We start from the raw sequence: 23,799 nt of genomic DNA on the forward strand, positions 1-23,799 counted from the left end.
CAGACCGCAACACCCATCGGACCAAGACCGGACCGCCCCCTGTGAGTATAATATAACATTATAGAATGCTGTAGATAATAGTAACATAGTAACATAGTTAGTAAAACCGAAAAAAGACATTAGTCCATCCAGTTCAGCCTATAAAATTCTGTCAGAATAAATCCCCAGATCTTCGTCCTTCTAAAGAACCTAACAATAACTGTAAGATACAATATTGTTACGCTGCAGAAAGACATCCAGTTCGCCATCACCTCCTCCTCAGGCAGGGAATTCCAGATTCTCACTGCCCTAACAGTAAAGAATCCTCTTCTATGTTGGTGGAAAAACCTTTTCTCCTCCAGACGCCCCCTGGTGATCGTCATCTTCCTTGGTATAAACAGATCCTCGGAGAGATATTTGTATTGTCCCCTTATATACTTGTACATGGTTACTAGATCGCCCCTCAGTCGTCTTTTTTCTAGACTAAATAATCCTAATTTTGCTAATCTCTCTGGGTATTGTAGTTCCCCCATCCCCTTTATTAATTTTGTTGCCCTCCTTTGTACCCGCTCTAGTTCCATTATATCCTTCCTGAGCACCGGTGCCCAAAACTGTACACAGTACTCCATGTGCGGTCCAGACCTCTTTTAATGCACCCCATGATCCTGTTTGCCTTGACAGCCGCTGCCTGGCACTGGCTGTTCCAGGTAAGTTTATCATTAACTAGGATCCCCAAGTCCTTCTCCATGTCAGATTTACCCCGTTCAGTGTGTAATGATATCCTTCCTTCTTCCCATGTGTATAACCTTACATTTATCATTGTTTAACTGCATCTGCCACCTTTTGGCCCAAGTTATAGTAATCTTTATTTTTATATAGCGCTAACATATTCCGCAGTGCTTTACATACATCATCATCATTGTCCCTGATGGGGCTCACAATCTAAATTCCCTATCGGTATGTCTTTGCAATGTGGGAGTAAACCGGAGACCCCGGAGGAAAGCCACGCAAACACAGGGAGAACATACAAACTCCTTGCAGATGTTGTCCTTGGTGAGATTTGAACCCAGGACTCCAGCGCTGCAAGGCTGCAGTGCTAACCACTGAGCCACCGTGCTGCCCCTGATGTCGGTGAAGGCAGCTGATAGGCCAAAAATAGGGTGACAAATTCCCTTTAAATTAGGATACTCTGTGTCACACACTTCATTAGATAAGCCAGACTTCTGCCCTACAGATGTTGGTGACTAAAATCCTGCACTGTTTTTGGAAGTCAGGTTTCTGTAAGAGTAACAGACTTGTTACAATATTGAAATTGTAGAATTGGTTCTGTATGCAAAGAAGAGATTCAGGCAATAAATTAGTAATTCAGTTTTCTAATAAAATGTTCAAGGCTATCTTTGTTCTAGACTTTATGCAGTAAGAAATCTGCTCAATCATTATTGCATTTGCCCTTTTTTTGCTTGTTTTTAATTTGCACCTTTTTATTTTAATTTGTGCCAATTTTGCGCCTACTTCAGGTTTCAAATTATCTACTTTATGAAGGGTTGTGCATGTATAAAGGGGGCTTAAGAGCTGATCTCCCTCCACACACTGCTGATTTTAACTATATTACATAACCAACATCTCTCCTGGGAGCCATATGCAAACTTGTGTGCAAATTGGTCCCAGCACAGACTGCAAATGCACGGACTGGCCACAGCACTCCGGACCCAAGCGTTGCAGCCTCACATAAATATATGCAGCTGTCACGCTTGTTTTGGAAGAGCCGCAGCCAGTCCGTGCATTAGTGGTCCGTGCTCCGACATCTGATCCCTAACAGTCATAGCCTGAGCTCAGCTTATAACCATCTGGATGCTGCTGTCAATGTCTAACAGCGGCATTTAAATGAAGTGTGCAGCAGCGCTCATAAACATCCGTTTACATCGCCCCCAATGCTATCGCTTGGGACCAATGGATTACCATGGCAGCTGGGGGCCTGCTGCCATCTTGGTAGTCATATAAATCAGCCACATGCCAATTTCCAAAAGCAGACTATGATTTTGCTATATGCTACTATAGAATGGTGTTGAAGTATACAGATCGCAGGTTCAAGTCTCTTAAGGGAACTAAAAAAATAATGTAAACATTTTTTTAACAATATAAATAAAATAAAATCATCTCCTTTTTCCCCATTAAAAATAAAGAAACAAATTTGGTATTGCCATGTACATAAAAGTCTGATCTGTCTAAATATAGACATAAGTAACTAATACAATAACCACCATAAAGAAAAAATAATAAAAATGCCAGCATTGTGTTTTTTCACTGCTTCACCTTCCTAAATAAATACAGTAAAAAGCGATCCAAAGTTCTTATGTACCCCCAGGTTGGTATATACTCATCACTCAGTTCCTATAGGCTTTGGAAAATGGTGACACAAAGCAAAAACATTTTTCTTTTTTTTTTTTTTTTTTTTTTTTTTACAAAATTCTGAATTGCTTCCATTACTTAAAGGGAACCTGTCAGCAGTTTTTGCCGATATAAGATACGGCCATCACGTTTCAGGGCTTATATACAGCATTCTATAATGCTGTATATAAGCCGCCAACCTGGAAGAACTGAAAAATAACTTATACTGACCTGTGGGGCAGTCCTGTCCGATGGGTGCCGCTGTGGTCTTGGTCTGGTGCCTCCAATCTTCTTATGCAGTGCGCAGGTGCCTGAAAAGGTCAAAGAGCCTTGACACCTGCGCACTGCAGTACTTTGCTCTGCCCTCAACAGAGCAGAGAAGTACGCCTGCACAGGAGCATGATGACAAGGAGCCTATGTGGATGATGCAGGGTTGCGTCATCCACAAGAAGCAAGCAGGAGGGCGGTGATCATAAGATGGGAGGCGCCGGACCAAGACCAGCGACACCCATTGGACTGGATCGCCCCACAGGTAAGTATAATAAAACTTATTTTTCAGTTCTTCCAGGTTTGATTGGGGGCTTATATACAGCATAATAGAATGCTGTAGATAAGCCTTGAAAGGCAGTGGCCATAACTTATATTGGCTAAAACTGTTGACAGGTTCACTTTAAATAGTAAAAATGTCACTGCAAGTTGCTGTAATCCTACTGACCAATTATGTTTCTAGGTTCCCACAATGAACGACGTGAAAACGAAACCCATAAAACAATGTCGGAATTTGATTTTTCTCCTTCACCTCATTGGGGGACACAGGACCATAGGTGTAATTCTGCTGACACTTAGAAAAACACAAAAAGATTAGCTCCTACTCTGCAGTATATACCCACACACTGTCTTCAGCCGAACCAGTTCATGCTTAGTGTCTGTGTCTGGTCTTCAGACCACAATTTTTTATATTCACTTTTTTACTTTTTATTTTGTATTCCTTCTAATGGATTACAGAGGGCGACGGATCCCTTCAGGGTTCCAATCTCCCCACACCAACAACAGACAGGAACATGTACCCCCTTTTGAGCCAGGCTTATTTCAGCCAGATCAACAGCCCTGCTCCATCCTAAGAGAGTTAACTCCTAGAATGTCCAGAGGCACTTATGGCATCCATGCGGCACCCACTGCATCACCACTGACAAACAGCGGCGGTGGAAGGAAGCAGATGGTCCCACTCCACCTCGCAGACAACGGGATGGTGGATGGAGGGTTCCCGACACTGTTCACATTGCAGCAACGCTGAAGCCCAGTCATCCGCGGTGGCGCCATGCCGGGATGCGCACCACTGGTAAGAGAATCCAGGTCGGAGGTAGGCCCTTGCAGCAGATTCTTATTACGAGCGCCTGTCAATCATGGGAGTGAAAAATGGGACTTGTGAGGGGCAGCATCGGTGTCTGAGCAGATTTATGTGCACAGGGTGTCTGGGCCCTACGTGTGGTGCGCACCCCAAGAACAGCCTCCAGCGCAAACATGACTCACAAATGTCTGCGGGATTCTTTCCCAGAGCTTCATTCACCCACTGCTGCGCTCTGTCTTCTGATTATGTCTGTCTGCAGTGCGCTCCCCCGTGGCGTTCCCCTCCCCCAGGTAGCACTCCTGCAGACCGCAGAAATTTAGGCCCGGCTTGGGCCTATTCACGGAGCTATCCCGAAGCTCTGCCCACCGGATGACGCTGCACCCTTTGCTCCACCCCGAACTGGCGCTTCTCTGCGAGACTTCCACACGCCACAACTCCCGGGGGCCACCTTTATCCACCTGGCCAGCTCTACTTAGCTGGCACGGTACCAATGAGATCCCAGTGGTGGTCTTAAAGGGAAACAGTGGACCGGCAGCACTCTCGGGCAACAGGACTTGGGTAAGAGCCCTGACCCTGCAGCAGACACAGCAGCCCATACTGCAGCTCCTTTGGGCCCCACTCCCTATTGGAGGATATTAGCTGTATAAGAAGCCAGCATACAGTGGTGCATTATGTCTCTCCCGAGGACATCTAAAAAAGGTTAACAAGGTACATACGATGTATTCCACTTCATGTAATACCTACCAGACTTTGTTGCTGTGGGGACATAGTATCCCCCTATGCAGGGATGTTGATCCCGAATGCGCTCAGGATTCCTTCTCTGCTACCGCACCAGTAGTACCTATCCCCCCTGAGTGGGCTTCGTTGCTGTTACAGTCCATGATGCCACTGACCAAAAGCCATACAGTCCCTCCTCTATTGGCTGGGGCCTTCGCCAACCTGTCTCGGAGGATTTCTCCACCTCAGATTTCAGAAGGGCGATGGTTCCCTTAAGGGCTCCGCTCTCCCTAAACCTACAAGTGGGAACGCGGAGTGTCCTCTCCACGTACCCCTTCTGGCATAGTTTTTTCTTATGGGCATGCTGGGTTATTCCAGGTCGACGGATCCCTTCAGGGCACTGTTCTCTTCACACCAGCAACTGATGGGAACGTAGAGTGTCGCCTCCACGTACCCACCTCTACAACCAAGCTAATATCGCCCTTTTTCCCGGTGCCGGACCGAATGCCCTTATCCATCCTCAACCAGTTAACCCCCTTGGATGTCCAGAGGCATTTACTGTGTCCATGCAGCCTCCTTCCAATCGCCCCTGATGAACAGCGGTGATGGCAGGGAGATGGACGGTCCTTCTCCTCTCTTCTGACTCGGAGTGGGTAGATGGAAGGCTAGGACATAGTTCGCTGACACGGTGAGCGACTGGCCATATGCGTCACAAGTCAGAAGCTTATAGAGGCGAGATACCCTTTCCTCTGATTGCGGAAGGAATGGGAAGAATCCCCTCAGGTTGATCCGCCTGTCTCTATGCTTGGCCTAAAAATCCCTTAGGTCCTTACCAGATGGTTCCTCAATTAAAGATCCCACGGATCGGCAGATAGAGAACCCAGGCCGTTCGTTTTTTTGTGGCTTCGGGCTTGGCACTCCCCCCTTTTTTTGCCGTGGTGTGGTTATCTAAAGATTTGGTCTCTTGGGCTGATACCCTGAGCAGGACCATACAGGACACTGACCTTCCTCTGGAAGCAGCAGAACTATCTGATCAGATCTCCTTGGCCAGGGAATATTTCTTGTATGCGTCCCTACACTCTACTCTGTGCTGCACTTACAGACGCAACTGCCATCACCATTTGATGGACACTGTGGCTCAGGGATGGCGAATGGACGCTGCATCCAAAAGTCCTTGATGTCTCTGCCCTACCAGACTGAGCGCTTATTCATCGAGAAGCCGTTTCAGCTTATCTACGACGCCACAGGAAAAAAAAAAAGGTGAATTCCCTCCCTAGCAAAAGTCTAGGTGTTCTTTTAGTTTCCAGTCCTTTCTTAGGCGGACGTCTATTCCTGTGTCTTGAAACGACTTGGCACTCAATTGGTGAAGCTATTTGACAGTTCTTTTATTTGCATCCAGACAAACAAAAACATTTTTTGAACATTTTCGGACCTACACTGGACTGTTGTGAACTCATTTTCGGGTTTGCCTCTGGCTTCTGGTGAGGGTTATGGAGCTGGCTGTGCTGACAGAGGAGTAGTGAGTTCTCCATCTGGACTCCCTCTGTTGGTGAAGGGAGGTAATGAAGCTGATCTAAATGGCAGAGACCGGCCACCTGAGGAAGAGGACTGTGATTGGACATCAGGAATTTCTGATTGGATTTAACGCAGCCGACTCCCTAGTTTCTTGCTGGTGATTTCTCCTGACTGTGGCTTCTGGTTTCCAGTTTGGTTCCTGCCTTCTTAAAGCGAAGTTTTCTCTGCTATTGTTCATATTAGTTTTCGTCTGGTTTTTGTGTTCAGCCAGCCCTGGCTGGGACTGGGCTGAATCCCCATTTTGTCTCTGATCAGTTGATCTCTTTTGCTCTGTCTTCAGAATATACCTGAGTGCTGATATAGGGAATTGAAGTCTAGCGACTTCAGGGCCTTTTTCTATCAGACGTGTTGGACATTTTTGGCAGGGTTTTTGCGTGATTGCAGACAGCAGCTTTTCTTTCCTGTCCTTTCTAGTTAGTGAGGGCCCCATCGTTTGCTCAGCCTATCTTTCTATCTATGTTTGTGTTTTCATCTTTTTTCACCGACAATACATGTTGGGGGCTGTCTATTGCTTTGGGGTCTGCTCTGGGGCAGTTTAGATTTTCCCTTTCTTTCTTTAGGCTTATTTAGTTCTCAGGCTGTGACGAGGCGTCTAGGACCACCGTAGGCACGCTCCACGGCTACTGCTAGTTGTGTGTATAGGATCAGGGTCTGCAATCCGCTAGTTACCAACCTCTCCGGTTTTCTGGGCTTAGCTTGCTTTTTGTTTTTTCCTCCTCGGTGACTCATTCATATCACTGGACCTTCCTCAGAAAATTATTTTCATAGAAGATTACAAGAAGACGAGCTGTGAAAGCAAACCCATATTTTGATGGGTCAATTGTCCATGAAAGATATCCTGTGATACTTGATGTGCTTGAATTTGTAGTGTGGGCTGTCTTGCATTTGGCAGAGAGTGGCACACAGAAAAAGGGTGGCACCGTGAGGTAGCCAGAGGAAAAATGATCCCTTGTTGAATGGCTCAAAAAGGCAATCAGCGGAAATGCGCTTCTATGGGTGGAAAACGTATTGCATATGAATTGCACTGTAGTATAATTGGCCTGTAGCAAGATCCCAACTGAATACTGTGGACCAACAAGTCCAGCATGGAGCGGCAGCATGTGAGAGAGAGACAGGCAGGATCTGGTTTCATCATCTGTTAGAGTGAGAGGCGGATACTGTATGGAGCACTCGATGCGCTGCTGCCGCCGGTTCTGTCCTCCCGCGGAGTCCCGAACGACGATTACCTCCTGACGTGCTGTAAGCTGACCGCCTGAAATGAGGTCAGCAGTGATTTCCGGCGGTCAGCTTACAGCATGTCACTTCCGGTAGAAAGTGATGTGCGAATGCTTGTATTCTGCTGTCATCTGACCGCGATCGTGGGAAATAAAGCCTGGGACAGCGGGATACGGACCCGAAATCAGGACTGTCCCGTGGGAATCAGGACGGTTGGGAGCTTTGCTTTTTGTGCTAAAGGTATTGCATTATAAAAATATAGACCTAATACTGCGTAAAACATGTGACTGTCCTAATCTGTTTATTGAAATTACAAAGGTGGCCATATTCCCTGATTTCTCTGCAGAAGTGCTGAAACGCAGAGCACAATTTACACATGTCAAGAAAAGGATGAGAGACCTGCAGCTTCCATACTCTGTGATGTATCCTGCACGATTCAGGATCATAGTGTCTGGACAGGTGCTAATTCATGATTCCCCTCAGGAAGCAGCATAGTGACTGGATATTTATGAGTCTAAATTGAAAGCGGAGAAATCTGGTCCCCTTAAGAATCACCAAACCCTGATCGGTGATTTCTGTATCCTGATACCATATCACATGGATAGCGGGAAGCCCTGAAACAGTACTGAAGAACTCTCTTCTGATCTTTTTCAATTGTTTCTGGGGTGTTTGTATTTTTATATTTTGGAAAAAGGTCCTTTTAAGTCAGGCTTTTGACTTGTATATGCTTCCAATCTCTCCTCCAGGGAGAAATGTCTGTTTGATTGGTTATGGTTGTGTGTTAAGTTCTGTGTTTGTTATATGTTAATAAGGGGTAAGCTACAAGGAAAAAGAAGGGAGGATGGAGGAAATGCTCAATGTGGTCCAGTGGTCATTATCTTTTCCTGTTTCCATATGGCTAAGCTTGTAAATATTATAGCGTGAAATGTGAAGGGCATGGGAGATCTAACTAAGAGGTGCGCAATATATACATGTTTGCATCAATACCAACCAGCTATTATCTGTCTTCTGGTGTATAAATATGTGATTCTTCATGTTAGGGACGGCGGAACGCACTAAATATAAAATAACGTAAAGTGCGTTCGCCGCCCTGGGTCCACCGTGCAGAAGGTGTAAACACTGCTGCTAGATAATGGCGGCGGACATACAATATGGCGGTATGACGCACGCGGGTTGAACGTCACCCGGGTGCGCTGAGCAATCTCTGTTAATTCACAGAGACGCCTATGTGTTAAACACAAAAGGCTGAGCCTGTTAACGCCACAGGTCTCAGAGAAGTGCACGCACGGTATCTGGTCACAGGAGCTGAACCCTAGGCAGAGGGTCAGCGCCCGTCTAGACCTACCGTGCGTGCGGCGTCGTTACTGCGGACGCCAAGGGGAGCTGCAGACTGCAGCGCGGCAACAGACACTGCCGCTAATCGACAATGCCCGGTAGCAGGTGCACTGTCGGACGCTAGCACTATTGATGATGCTGCTGTGGCCTGTGGCTTGCCACTGGCTGGCGCTGACTCTAAGCCTAAGTCCCTGTACACACTCGTAATATCAGAGGGAGGGGATCTTAATGAGTCATACGCAGGTTCATGCATCTATCATCATTCACACAGTAGGCAACTAGAGACTATACTAACGCATGGCCGAGCAGCCATGCGAACCTTTTGTAGCCGGGACCTTCCGGAAGCTTCCAGATCCCTGAGATGGACCAATCAGATCACGAGAAGGACCTGGGCATGTGACTCCCGATCTCCAATGGGAGATCGTCTCGTGAGCATGCCCAGTAGAGCAACTGGAGGACTTAGCCTCTGGAGTGGCTCATTGTTGAGCAGCCTGCGCTGCCATTGCTGGCCCAGAGGTGGCAGCAACAGCGAGACCCACAGAGCTCGTCTGAGCAGAGTGTCTGAGACGCCGGGATTGCTGTGCAGGCTCCTGAGTGGTCGGTGGAGAATGGGAGACCACTGAATGCAAGGCTCTGGATTCCTGCTGTGCAGCTGCAGGAAGCCGACGCCTAAAGGGGGCTTTACACATAGCGATATCGCTAGCAATATCGCTAAAGTGTCACAGATTTTGTGACGCAGCAGCGATATTACTAGCGATATTGCTATGTGTGATACTTACCTCCGACCGGCTCCCCCGCTGGTTATCGCTGATCGTGCAGCTCCATTTCTCGTCGGGCGCTTCCTGCTGGGCTTCCTGCTGGCGCCAACGAGCGACGCGTGGACGTGGGCGGAGGACGTCAGGATCACCGCGTCTGAAAGGTAAGTATGACCGCTGCTGCGTCGCTACATCGCTGGTGAGATCTGCCTGTTTGGCAGCTCACTAGCAACCATTTAGCGATGCACCAGCGATCCTGACCGGGTCGTATCATGGTCGGGATCGCTGGTGCATCGCTAAATGTAAAGGGGCCTTAACACTTCAGATTTTGTATTCGTCTAGCCTGATGAAGAGACCTGAGTAGTCTCGAAAGCTTGCAATTTGTTACCATCTTTTCAGTTATCCATTAAAAGGTATCAACCACTGAAGACTCTCAATTCTAAATATTCTTCTGTCTACTAGAAACTCATTTGACTCCTGAAACAAAGCAAAGTATTAATAGAGCTTGGGTATGTCCACTCAATATACTTTTCCCATGCAAGAGGGGTTAGTGTATTGATACATAGATTAATCCCATTTAAATGTTTAAAATCTGTTGTGGATGCGGAGGGTCGGTACATCGGTCTATTGTGTCATATAGATGAAATTACATTAATTTAGGTGGCCGTATATGTATACCCCCTCCATATAAGGATGCAATTATCAAAATAATACTATCCTTTACATCAGAATTCTCTACAACTCCAGTTCTGTTAATAGGGAATTTTAACAATTATATTCATTCGCATTGGGACAGACTACACACGGGTAATATACCTGCCTCAGCCCCCCCTACAGTAATGTCGAGAATGATATCGGAAATCGTGTACTTTGATATATGGAGACAGAGAAATCCTCTCACTAGGCAGTGTTCGTGCTACTCAGTGTTACACCATTCTTTGTCAAGGATTGATATAGCAATTGGAACAGAATCCTTGAACAAGTTTGTCCACAAAGTGGAATATTTACCTAGGGGAATCTTGACCATTGGAGTGCAATTGAGAACAGGGGAAATACAGGGGATAATGAGGTGCTCGTGGCGATTGAATCCATATTGGCTTATGTTAGTAGGTAATTCTATAAAGGAAGAATTAACATAATTCTCGGAAATAAATGAAAGATCAGCTTCAAAAATAATATTGTGAGACACCATGAAAGCGTATGTTAGAGGAATATTTATAAGAGATATTTTTTAGGAATAAAGCTAAAACCAAGGAGTTCACACAAACTCACCAAAATAGTGTGCAACAGGCTGAAGGACATATATTTTAAGCCCATTGGTGAGTACTAGGCAAGAACTAGAAACAGCTCAGAAATTATTTAATGATCAGCTTATATCTAGAGATATTTGAGCAGGGGGAAAGTGTGGGGCACCTTTTGTCTACAATAGTTAAATCACAGGAGGGTCCGTCTTGTATCATCCAGTTAGTTACAGAAAATGGAGATATAATAAGGGGGAATGATAACATACTTACAGTCTTTCATTCGTATTACACCAACATATATGATTCAAGGTTTAGTGGTAATGGGGAAGAACTGGAGCGGTTTATAGATGGAATACAATTGCCAAAGTTTAAGAAGGAAAGTAGTTCCTATTTAGGGGCTCCATTGGCAATAGCTGAACTTGAGGAAGCCTTACAATCCATTGCCAATGAAAAGGCACCTGTTTCTGATGGACTGCACTGTGAATTTTTCAACAAGTATAGGGATATTTTGATTCCCAAATTACTGGAAACTTTTAATGAGGACCTAAAATCTGGTCAAATGCCAAAATCTGTGTGTGAAGCAATTGTAGCAGTCATTTTAAAACTGGGAAAAGATCCAATGCAACCTGAGTCATATTGTCCCATCTCTCTTCTATCAGATGACACCAAGATTATCGCAAAGGCCCTAGTAAATAGATTATTTCACATTATTACCAAGTTTATTCACCAGAATCAATCAGGCTTTATGCCAAACCGGTCCACAGCTATAAATCTAAGAAGACTTTTCTTAAGCATTCAGAAATCAAATGCAACATCGGGACATAGAGCTATTCTCTCTCTTGATGCTGCCAAAGCATTGGACAGCGTGGAGTGGAAATAACTGTTTGAAGTTCTTAAATGATTGGATGTGGCTCCTAAATTTTTATCATATGTACAACTTTTGTACTCTGGACCTCATGCAAAATAAAAGCCAATGGTCTTTTATCTGATACAATTGCGTTGGGGAGAGGCACACAGCAAGGATGTCTATTGTCTCCCCTTCTTTTCACAATGGCCATTGAACCTTTGGCCTATATGTTACGTTCCAACCCGGTTATAGTGGTTTTTGGATATAGTAATTTAGATTAATGGGTATCTGTAACAACCCTGCTGGCATCACTGCATGGCCTCCCATCCCCCGCACACCTACTTACTTTCTGCTTCAAGCCATGCTGTGAATTCTGTCTGTTGCCAGCCCTGAGCTCCATGTGCTATGCCTCTTGTTTTCCTGCTTGCTCTTCATGTTTCCTGACTGTGTGTATAGGTGTCATGTCGGACACTGTTCACACCAGGGTGTCCGGCAGACAGCGGTAATACCCTGTTGGGTATTCTGTTCCAGTCGGGATAGGGTTAACCAGGTTGTCATGCTGGCTGAGGGCTGGGCCACGCCCTTGGTCTTTAAATAGTTCGTCCTGACTATGGGCGTCGCCGACTATAGCTTTAGCCTAGTGCTAGCAATACCGGTCAGCAGTGGTGGTGTTGGAGCGTCTGATATCTGGTGCAGTATATCCCTCAGTGGTTCTTTCTCCAATCTGTTATATATATATTTGGTTGCCCTTGCACATTATTGTATTCCCTTGTGTATTTACTGTGTGGTGTTTCTTTTACCCCTGTCCATACGTATTTGTGGGGTCTGGTGTCTGGTCCCCTCACTGGGTGGAGGGTGGTGGGTTCAGCTTAGGGCTGGACAGGAGACAGGGACAGGGTGGAGGCTCAGGCAGGCACACCTTCAGTGTAAACCCTGGGTAGAGGGACAGACAGGGTTCCCCTAGTCTGAGGGACATCGCAGGGGTCCCGGGGTTTTTGCCTAAAGTAACCTAGGCATACCATGACAATAGGGGGGCGGCGCCTGAACTCTGGTTCTTATGCAGTCATGGTGCACCTGGCTAATGGGTCCCTGACCAATTACCTAGAGCCCTGGACTATTTAACCCTGCCACAGCCACTGAAACATTGCCTGAGCAATGTCTAAACTCAGTTAGCTCCTTGCTGCTGAGCCAGCCAGGCCCTGTCCTATGTCTTGCCTTCTCTGAAGGCTCTTACTACGTATTCCTGTGTCTTGGTACCTTGCCTAGTACTTCTCTGTCCGCCTGCCTGGAGGCAGAATATCCTGGCCCTTGAGTCTTGTTCCCAGTGCCTTGTCTGTTCTCTGTCCGCCTGCCAGGAGGCAGAATATTCTGGTCCTTGTGTCTTTGTCCCTGTGTCTCTGTCTGAACTCAGTCTTACCTCTGTCTGTCTGTCTCCTTGTCTGTGGTTCCTTCTCTGCTGTGTCTCTCCTTTTGTCCTCCCTATCTGTGTGTCTGCACGGCTCCCTAGCCGCTCTGTCTGCACGGCTCCCTAGCCGCTCTGTCTGCACGGCTCCCTAGCCGCTCTGTCTGCACGGCTCGGCTCCTTAGCCGCTCTGTCTGCACGGCTCGGCTCCTTAGCCGCTCTGCCTGCTCGGCTCCTTAGCCGCTCTGCCTGCTCGGCTCCTTAGCCGCTCTGCCTGCTCGGCTCCTTAGCCGCCCAGCCTACTCCACACTCTTGCCTATATCCATACCTGCACCTCCTGTGTGAACAGGTCCAAATCCTGTTCCATCATACACCACTCCCTCCTGCCTACACCTGCTGTGTGAACAGGTCCCTACCTGCCCCTTCTCAAGCCGTGCCCGCCTGTCCTGTGTCTCCAAGCCGTGCCCGCCTGTCCTGTGTCTCCAAGCCGTGTCCGCCTGTCCTGTGTCTCCAAGCCGTGTCCGCCTGTCCTGTGTCTCCAAGCCGTGTCCGCCTGTCCTGTGTCTCCAAGCCGTGCCTGCCTGTCCTGTGTCTCCAAGCCGTGCCGGCTTGCCCTGTGTCTCAGCCTGCTTGTCACTCGCACCTGTCCAGGTGTCCTGTTCCCGAGTGGGATCAGCAGCCACAGCCAGACACCACCCTGGAGTGGCACCCGGCAGCTACCTGCCACACAAGCCTGACCTCACCATCAGAGGCTCCAGTGAAGACCAAGGTAGCTGCCGTAGTTACGCCCTTTCCAGGGTAGTCTGGTTTGTGGCACAGTGGGGCCACAACCCCCCAGCTCGCGCCATTCAGCCAAGGCGTGAGTGTGACAGTTTGCACAGGCCATGGTCCCCGCTGAGTCCCATGTCCTTCTGCTTGCAGAGCATGAGGGACTTTCTCTCTGCCAATATGAGCATCTGGAAGAATTTGTTCCGCCCTGTGTGGTTCCGATTGTTGAGACTTCTGAACCCATCATTGTCTCCAATGCCATCTACAATCAGCTCCTGGCTTATGAGAGGCTTGACCCTGAAGATCCTCCAAGGTTCTATGGAGATCCTAAGGAGTGCCAAGGGTTCCTGGAGCAGTGCCTGCGGTACATTGAGTGGAATTCAGCCTGTTTCCCCTCTGATTGGGTCAAAGTGGGATATATAATGTCCTACTTAGCAGGAGAAGCTTTGATGTGGATCTGTCCCCTCTGGGAAGCAGGGGATCCTATCATCACGGACCTAGAGGCCTTCCTAGTGGCCTTCCATAAAGCCTTTGAAGTACCCAGTCCAGCTACGTCTGCCAAGTCTTCCCTTTTCAGATCTGAGAGGCGCGCCAGACGGGCGAAACCAGTGAAAAAACCGCCTCGTCAGACCGCAACCGCCGTCCGAAACCCTCTAGTTCCTCCACCTGTTAAAGCAGCTACTCAAGTTGAACCCAAGAAGACTGTTAAGAGTGGGCTGGCAAAGCAGCAGCCTGAAACCAGTCGTAAGATGGGCATACAGTATTGCTGCGGTTGTGTGGAACACCCGGACGGCTTCTGTCCGAAGGAGCGCAAGCTCCAGAACCTTGGGTCAGTGGGAGAGGCTGCCCTTGGTAAGAGTCCCTCCTCCTCACTAAGATCTGTGACTATTCGTGTGCCTTATGGGAGCTTCGGCCCTGCAGATGTGTTAAAGCTGCAAGCCAGGCGGAGTCTGCGTAGGGTTCCTGTTCCACAGCTCCTGAATCCGGTGACGGTGTTTGGTGATGATCGTGCCCTACTTATGAACAGTCGAGTGTCGAAGGGACAACTACAGCTCCAAATCGGAGCATTATATTTGGAGAAGTTTATTTTACACCTGCTGACCAGTTTGCCCATCGGTCCTTCTGAGCCGGATACTCTACTGCCCGTTCTGGTCCGAAGACCCAGCGTGGTGCCGCACTTGGAGCTACCTAGTCACCAAAGGTATCTAGTTCCAATGTTACAAGGTCAGGCTACAGTGTTACCTTCCCCATCTGTTCTGCTGGCTATTGGGTCATGGTGTGCTGATGTCACTGAAGAAAAGGAAGCAGTGGCGCCCTCTCCACACACCTCCTGTGACCAGTTCCCAGAGGCATCCCTGTCGCTTGAAAATTTTTCTTTAGGCCATGGGCAGAAGATGGATCCTGTACGGATGCCTTCAGATTCCATGTGGCAGGTGGATGAAGAAGTTGGAGCAGAAGCTCTTGTACGCATGCTTTTTACCAACCCAGAGGAACAGGTCCAGTTCTCTTCTGATAACGGGCGAAGGATGGATCCAGTGTGGGTACTCTCAACTTCTAGTTGGCCAGCTAATGAAGATACTAAGGAGGAGGTCCAATTTACTTGGGATAACGGGCTGAAATTGGACTTAGTGAAGGTGTCTTCAGTTTCCATCTGGCCGGCTGATGTAGGGATCAAGTCTGAAGCTTCCAGGTCCCTACTTTCAGACAATCAGGAGGAAGAAGTCTTTGTACCCTCTGTGTGGGAAGCTGTTGGGCACCAAGAAACTTGGCACTCAGTGATTCCGGATGGCACACCTACTTCATCTTACCAGAAGGATGCCCTGTCAGCCTGGACTGTGTGTGGTCCCGTACTCCTTCTTCTGGTCATTCTGGCAGGCTTGAGGAAGAGGGGCCGTAAAGGGGGGGTACTGTAACAACCCTGCTGGCATCACTGCATGGCCTCCCATCCCCCGCACACCAACTTACTTTCTGCTTCAAGCCATGCTGTGAATTCTGTCTGTTGCCAGCCCTGAGCTCCATGTGCTATGCCTCTTGTTTTCCTGCTTGCTCTCCATGTTTCCTGACTGTGTGTATAGGGGGGCGGCGCCTGAACTCTCTGGTTCTTATGCAGTCAGGGTGCACCTGGCTAATGGGTCCCTGACCAATTACCTAGAGCCCTGGACTATTTAACCCTGCCACAGCCACTGAAACATTGCCTGAGCAATGTCTAAACTCAGTAGCTCCTTGCTGCTGAGCCAGCCAGGCCCTGTCCTATGTCTTGCCTTCTCTGAAGGCTCTTACTACGTATTCCTGTGTCTTGGTACCTTGCCTAGTACTTCTCTGTCCGCCTGCCAGGAGGCAGAATATCCTAGCCCTTGAGTCTTGTTCCCAGTGCCTTGTCTGTTCTCTGTCCGCCTGCCAGGAGGCAGAATATTCTGGTCCTTGTGTCTTTGTCCCTGTGTCTCTGTCTGAACTCAGTCTTACCTCTGTCTGTCTGTCTCCTTGTCTGTGGTTCCTTCTCTGCTGTGTCTCTCCTTTTGTCCTCCCTAGCCGCTCTGTCTGCACGGCTCCCTAGCCGCTCTGTCTGCACGGCTCCCTAGCCGCTCTGTCTGCACGGCTCCCTAGCCGCTCTGTCTGCACGGCTCCCTAGCCGCTCTGTCTGCACGGCTCCCTAGCCGCTCTGTCTGCACGGCTCCCTAGCCGCTCTGTCTGCACGGCACGGCTCCTTAGCAGCTCTGCCTGCTCGGCTCCTTAGCCGCTCTGCCAGCTCGGCTCCTTAGCCGCTCTGCCTGCACGGCTCCTTAGCCGCTTTGTCTGCACGGCTCCCTAGCCGCTCTGTTTGCACGGCTCCCTAGCCGCTCTGCCTGCTCGGCTCCTTAGCCGCTCTGCCTGCTCGGCTCCTTAGCCGCTCTGCCTGCTCGGCTCCTTAGCCGCTCTGCCTGCTCGGCTCCTTAGCCGCTCTGCCTGCTCGGCTCCCTAGCCGCTCTGCCTGCACGGCTCCTTAGCCGCTCTGCCTGCACGGCTCCTTAGCCGCTCTGCCTGCCCGGCTCTCTTGCCGCCCAGCCTACTCCACACTCTTGCCTATATCCATACCTGCACCTCCTGTGTGAACAGGTCCAAATCCTGTTCCATCATACACCACTCCCTCCTGCCTACACCTGCTGTGTGAACAGGTCCCTACCTGCCCCTTCTCAAGCCGTGCCCGCCTGTCCTGTGTCTCCAAGCCGTGCCTGCCTGTCCTGTGTCTCCAAGCCGTGCCCGCCTGTCCTGTGTCTCCAAGCCGTGCCCGCCTGTCCTGTGTCTCCAAGCCGTGCCGGCTTGCCCGGTGTCTCAGCCTGCTTGTCACTCGCACCTGTCCAGGTGTCCTGTTCCCGAGTGGGATCAGCAGCCACAGCCAGACACCACCCTGGAGTGGCACCCGGCAGCTACCTGCCGCACAAGCCTGACCTCACCATCAGAGGCTCCAGTGAAGACCAAGGTAGCTGCCGTAGTTACGCCCCTTCCAGGGTAGTCTGGTTTGTGGCACAGTGGGGCCACAACCCCCCGGCTCGCGCCATTCAGCCAAGGCGCGAGCGTGACAGTATCCCTGTATGCAGATGATTTGTTGATATGTATAGGTGATGTTCAGAAATCTATTGGCCCTATTGCAGTATGAATATCATCGAAGAGTTTGGTAAATGGTCAGGCCTATCAATTAATTGGGATAAGTCAATTCTTCTACCAAATGATAATCCCTCTAGCTCGGTTATACTGGAACATACTCAGATATAAATAGTGGAGGAATTTAAATACCTTGGTATAAATTTTAGGAAAAAAACCTCATGATGATATATCCTTAAACTTACACCCGCTTCTGGAAATGTTTAAAATGAAACTAGAAACATGGTGCAGACTACCACTATCAGCTGTGGGGAACTTGTAAAAAGTGATATTGATGCCCCAACTTCTATGTATTCTGCATAATGCCCCTATATGGATCCCTAGTTGTTATTTTCAGAAAACTCCTAGTATGTTTCGCTCTTTCATTTGGAAAAAAAATCTGCAAGAATAAAATTTGAGCACTTACAAAGGGACAAGGAGTCTGGTGGGCTGGCAGTCCCCAATGCGTTAATATATTATATTGCAGCACAACTACAGCATTTTAGCAGCTGGAATAGCACTGAAAATTCAAATAGTGCTATGAAGATGAGATTACCTCAGGGTCACCATGGAATATCCCTATCCATCTGGTTGACCTAAATAACGTTGTGGATAAGAAATCAATATGCCCGACACTAGCATTACTCTATAAGGTGTGGGATAGAGGTAAACATTTAATGGGAATAGGAGACTGGGTAATAAATATTCTCCTATATGGTTTAATAAAAAATATGTAGCGCTCTATAAACTAGAGGGATTTCGGAAATGTATTGATAAAGGAATACTTACGGTACAACAGATATTGTGCAATGGTATATTAAAATCATTTGATCAATTGAAGGAGGAATTTGGGTTCACAAATAAACAATTAGTATTTGCAGCTTAGGCACAAATAAAATTGACCCCTTTGTTGATAGATAATTCCTTTATTAATCTGGTATTGGAAAAAGGAAATTCCAAGGGCTGTATTTCTGATATTTACAGGCTTTTTCTAAATAATAATCAAAAAACTTCCCTTCATTAGCTAGACAAAAATGGGAGGAAGATATAGGGTTGATTTTAGAAGATCAGTGGAGTCTGGCATTAGAGTTGATACCTCAATTATCTTTAAATGAGGCGCAGAGACGTTCTCACATTCTATTAATGCATAGGAAATACAAGACGCTCAGATTCTTATTTACTATAGGGTATAGAACTGATGCGGAGTGTCCAAGATGTAATATGGATGATGCGGGAATGTCGTGAATTGGGAGGATACTGGAAAGGAGTTCTGTCTATCATAAAGAAAGCCTATAACATTTTTGTTCAACCAGATCCCTAAAATGTCTATTGGGAATATTATAGGATGACATGGAATTTGATCCTGTAACTATAGGAATTTCACGCATTTTATTCCATGCCAGGAAACATATTGCATTACCTCCACTGATTAGCGATTTGAAAAATAGAATAAATAATATTATTAGACTGGAAAAGCGTATATACAAAAAGCGAAACACAATGAATACATTTGAGAGAATATGAGGTCCATGGCTGGATACTTCTGGAATGCCATCAAGAGGATTGATGATGGAGAGGCAATTTGACCTACTAGGGGGAGGAGTGCGAAGCTGGACCCGATACCTTATTATAATATGTGAATGATTTTTAATCAGGTGTTTTATATAGGTTATATATTTAGGTCTGTAATAGAAATGTTTTATGTAAGAATTTTGTCTTCTACAAGAAGTTAAGATCACACTGTGTTGATTGTAAGGTATAATGACTGTGAATTACTGGACAGCGCTGAGCTACATTGTGAGCTATACTGAAATGTTTGTTACCCCTAGGCTATTATGTTTGCATGTGATTCTTTATGTGAAGAATGGTGTTTGTAACAAAACTAAATGATAAATTGTTTCAATAAAAATGATTTGATTAAAAAAAAAAAATATATATAATGCAGCTGATCTGCGATACTATAATAATAATATAATGCAGCTTATCTGTGATACAATAATAATATAAGATAAGATAATCCTTTAATCGTCCCACCATGGGGAAATTCAGAGCATTACAGCAGCAAGGCAGGAACAAGTACAGATACAGATGCATAAAGGCATTACATTGACAGTAGGTAGGTACATATACGAAAAAAAAAAAAAAAAATGTAACCGGACTGTCACAACTTTGGATCTATCAGTTCTCTGTTTGGGTCGTTCTCCGTTTTGGACAGTGCTGGTTATACAGCCTAACTGCAGCAGGAAGGAAGGACTTTCGATAATGCTCCCTCTCACATTTAGGATGAAGTAGCCGGTCACTGACAGTACTGCACATCTTTGTCACAGTCTCATGCATGGGATGGGAATCGTTCTGCACCATGTAGCTCACCTTGGCCAGTATCCTCCTGTCGCCTACTTCCTGAACTGGGTCAAGGGGGCATCCCAGGACAGAGCTTGCCCTTCTAATCAGTTTGTCCAGCCTATTCCTGTCCCTGGTTGATATGCCACTACCCCAGCACGCCAAACCAAAGAAGATGACTGATGCCACAACAGAGTTGAAGAAGGATGCAAGGAGTGCCCCTCTAACTCCGAAGGCTCTCAGCCTTCTGAGCAGATAAAGCCTGCTTTGGCCCTTCCTGTACACTGCATCCAAGTGATGGGCCCAGTCAAGCTTATTATTGAGGATCACACCAAGGTACTTATAGGTGTCGACTATCTCAATGTCATTTCCCTGAATGTTCACCACTACTGGTGGATTTTTGCCCTTGCGAAAGTCCACCACCAATTCCTTGGTCTTTCCGGAATTAATCCTAAGGTGGTTCCTCTGACACCACTCCACAAAAGCTTGGTTAGTGTCTCTGTACTCTCTTTCATCTCCTCCTGTGATGAGTCCTACTATTGCAGAGTCATCAGAATACTTCTGCAAGTAGCAGCTAGATGAGTTGCACCTAAAATCCGCAGTGTACAGTGTGAAGAGAAAAGGGGCAAGAACTGTACCTTGAGGTGCCCCTGTATTGCAGATCACTGTGTCTGACACACTGTCCCAAACCTTTACAAACTGAGGTCGGTTCATGAGGTAGTTAAGGATCCAGGTGGAGAGTTGTAGGTCCACACCAACAAGGCCCAGCTTGTCTCTCAGTAGACCTGGCTGTATGGTGTTAAAAGCACTAGAGAAATCAAAGAACATTATTCTCACAGTGTTCCCAGGTTTCTCCAGGTGAGAGAGAGTCCTATCTAGAAGGTGGATAATGGCATCATCCACACCAATGCCCGGCCTGTAGGCAAACTGGAGAGGGTCCATATCTGAGCTCACTAGAGGACGGAGACGTGTGAGAACCAATCTCTCTAATACCTTCATCAGGTGTGATGTCAATGCTACAGGTCTATAGTCATTAAGGCCTTTCGGATAAGGTTTCTTCGGAACTGGTACCACACACAATAATTTCCACAGTTGTGGTACTATACCCATTCTCAGGCTCATATTGAAGAGATATGTAATGATCTCACTCAGCTGGTACCCGCAGGTTTTGATTAGCCTTGCACTGATGCCGTCAGGACCTGCAGCCTTCAAAACATTGATCTTATTCAGTTCTTTTGCAACCTGGGTACTTGTGAAGAACAGACCCTGGCTCAGTTGACAAGTTGCAGCAGGGGGTGAGGTTATTGTAGCAGAGAGGTGTGAATGGTATGCAGGGGCAGGAGCAGCCAGTGTGTGATTAAATCTGTGATAATGCAGCTAATCTGCGATACAATAATAATAATATAATGCAGCTGATCTGTGTTACAATAATAATACTACTAATAATATAATGCGGCTCATCTGCGATACAACAATAATAATAATAATAATAATAATAATAATATAATGCAGCTGATCTGCGATACAATAATAATAATAATATAATGCAGCTGATCTGCGATACAATAATAATACTACTAATAATATAATGCGGCTCATCTGCGATACAATAATAATAATAATAATAATATAATGCAGCTGATCTGCGATACAATAATAATAATAATATAATGCAGCTGATCTGCGATACAATAATAATAATAATAATAATAATAATAATAATAATAATAATAATAATATAATGCAGCTGATCTGTGGTACAGTAATATACTGCTAATAATAATAATATGCAGCTCATCTGTGATACAATAATAATATAATGCAGCTCATCTGTGATACAATAATAATACTACTAATAATAATATAATGCAGCTGATCTGTGATATAATATTAATAATACTAATAATAATAATAATAATATAATGCAGCTGATCTGTGATACAATAATACAAATAATAATAATATAATGCAGCTGATCTGTGATATAATAATAATAATATAATGCAGCTGATCTGTGATACAATAATAATAATATAATGCAGCTGATCTGTGATATAATAATAATATAATGCAGCTCATCTGCGATATAATAATAATAATATAATGCAACTCATCTGCGATATAATAATAATAATATAATGCAGCTGATCTGCGATACTATAATAATATAATGCAGCTGATCTGCGATACTATAATAATAATATAATGCAGCTGATCTGCGATACTATAATAATATAATGCAGCTGATCTGTGATATAATATAATGCAGCTGATCTGCGATACAATAATACTACTACTAATAATATAATGCAGCTGATCTGCGATATAATAATAATATAATGCAGCTGATCTGTGATATAATAATATAATGCAGCTGATCTGCGATACAATAATAATACTAATAATAATATAATGCAGCTGATCTGTGATACAATAATAATACTAATAATAATATAATGCAGCTGATCTGCGATACTATAATAATAATATAATGCAGCTGATCTGCGATTTAATAATAATATAATGCAGCTGATCTGCGATATAATAATAATATAATGCAGCTGATCTGTGATACAATAATAATACTACTAATAATATAATGCAGCTGATCTGCGATATAATAATATTATAATGCAGCTGATCTGCGATACAATAATAATACTACTAATAATAATATAATCCAGCTGATCTGCGATACTATAATAATAATATAATGCAGCTGATCTGCGATATAATAATATTATAATGCAGCTGATCTGCGATACAATAATAATACTACTAATAATAATATAATGCAGCTGATCTGCGATATAATAATAATAATATAATGCAGCTGATCTGCGATATAATAATAATAATATAATGCAGCTGATCTGCGATATAATAATAATAATATAATGCAGCTGATCTGCGATATAATAATAATAATATAATGCAGCTGATCTGCGATATAATAATAATAATAATATAAAGCAGCTGATCTGCGATACTATAATAATAATATAATGCATCTGATCTGCGATACTATAATAATATAATGCAGCTGATCTGCGATACTATAATAATAATATAATGCAGCTGATGTGCGATATAATAATAATAATATAATGCAGCTGATCTGCGATATAATAATAATAATATAAAGCAGCTGATCTGCGATACTATAATAATAATATAATGCAGCTGATCTGCGATATAATAATATTATAATGCAGCTGATCTGCGATCCAGTGGGGAGTTTGCTGATGACACAGACTGATTCTTAGATTTTGGAGGAAGGTGAAGCCGCATCATTTCTTAGAGGGACACAGCTGCATAAGGAAACCAAGGAAAGGTCACTTTCTTCACAGCTCTGCCGTGTTCCTTCTCTATCCTTCTCACTAATTATATGAACAGTTACACATCTGTAACACAGTGACGTTGGGCACGACCCAGCTCTCGTGTTTTTTTATATTTTTAGGCTCAATATCAAAGTCTCCCAGGAGTACAGTAACTAATATGCACTGATCTACAGTATGTAGAACACTGAGACGCTTGGAATCCATTTCTAATATCAGCTTTGTTTCCCACAAAGGGCCCCGGTGATGGTTTCCATGGTAACCGCGGTGGCCAGTATCTGCCTGCTGTGTGCGCGGAAGAATTTTTAATTAGCGCTGTCAGATTGTGATTCTCGCTGTTTAGTAAACAGTCGGTTTGTCATAACTAATCTGTAATATTCCTCTTCTCCTGCAGGACGTACTATGGTGCAGATTAGCATTGTTAGAGTGCTCTACAATGGGAAGAATTGCATGGTGTGGATGAGAATGGATTCATTTGTGCACTTGTCATAGCTGCAATCATTATTTCTTTCCATAGACTGTGTCCGGAAGCCGTATCAAACTCGTCACCGATACTACTACAACTTTTCCTGGGAAGCATTTTTATGCTCAGTGATATAAACATAAAGGAAGGGGCACTTTTTTGTGACTCTGTGTGCGATGGTGAGCTTTCTCGCAAAGGACAAGTGAGTAATAAATTTATATTCTGATGTTTAATTAGGTTACAGGGGAAATCCCACAATTGAAAGCTATCCCCTATTCATAGGAGACCACCAGTGATGCAGGGAATGCGGCTCTGCAGAGCTGCATCTTGAGAGGAGCAGTGTCACGGGGCAGTTGGGACAAAGCAGGAGACGTGGATCCTGGGCCCCTGAACGGCCCCTCAGGCTAAGGAGGTACCCTGACTTTCCTTAACTTGGGGGTACACTTGAAGGTAGTGAGGCCCAAGTC

The 23,799-nt window shown here is 45.5% G+C and overlaps 1 protein-coding gene across 5 annotated transcripts in view; it reads left to right on the forward strand.

Annotated features, from left to right (window-relative positions):
- CFAP54 (cilia and flagella associated protein 54) overlaps positions 1–23,799 on the forward strand; it is a 703,284-nt gene that overhangs the window by 187,604 nt on the left and 491,881 nt on the right. For all 5 annotated transcript variants that reach the window (XM_073556932.1, XM_073556934.1, XM_073556933.1 and 2 more), the window contains exon 25: positions 23,387–23,534. In XM_073556932.1, coding sequence (XP_073413033.1) covers positions 23,387–23,534 — 148 coding nt within the window. The remainder of the gene's footprint in view (positions 1–23,386; positions 23,535–23,799) is intronic.

This window comes from Dendrobates tinctorius, unplaced genomic scaffold (assembly GCF_039654945.1).
Source record: "Dendrobates tinctorius isolate UK_male_01 unplaced genomic scaffold, ASM3965494v1 ptg000241l, whole genome shotgun sequence".
Classification (NCBI taxonomy): Eukaryota; Metazoa; Chordata; class Amphibia; order Anura; family Dendrobatidae; genus Dendrobates; species Dendrobates tinctorius.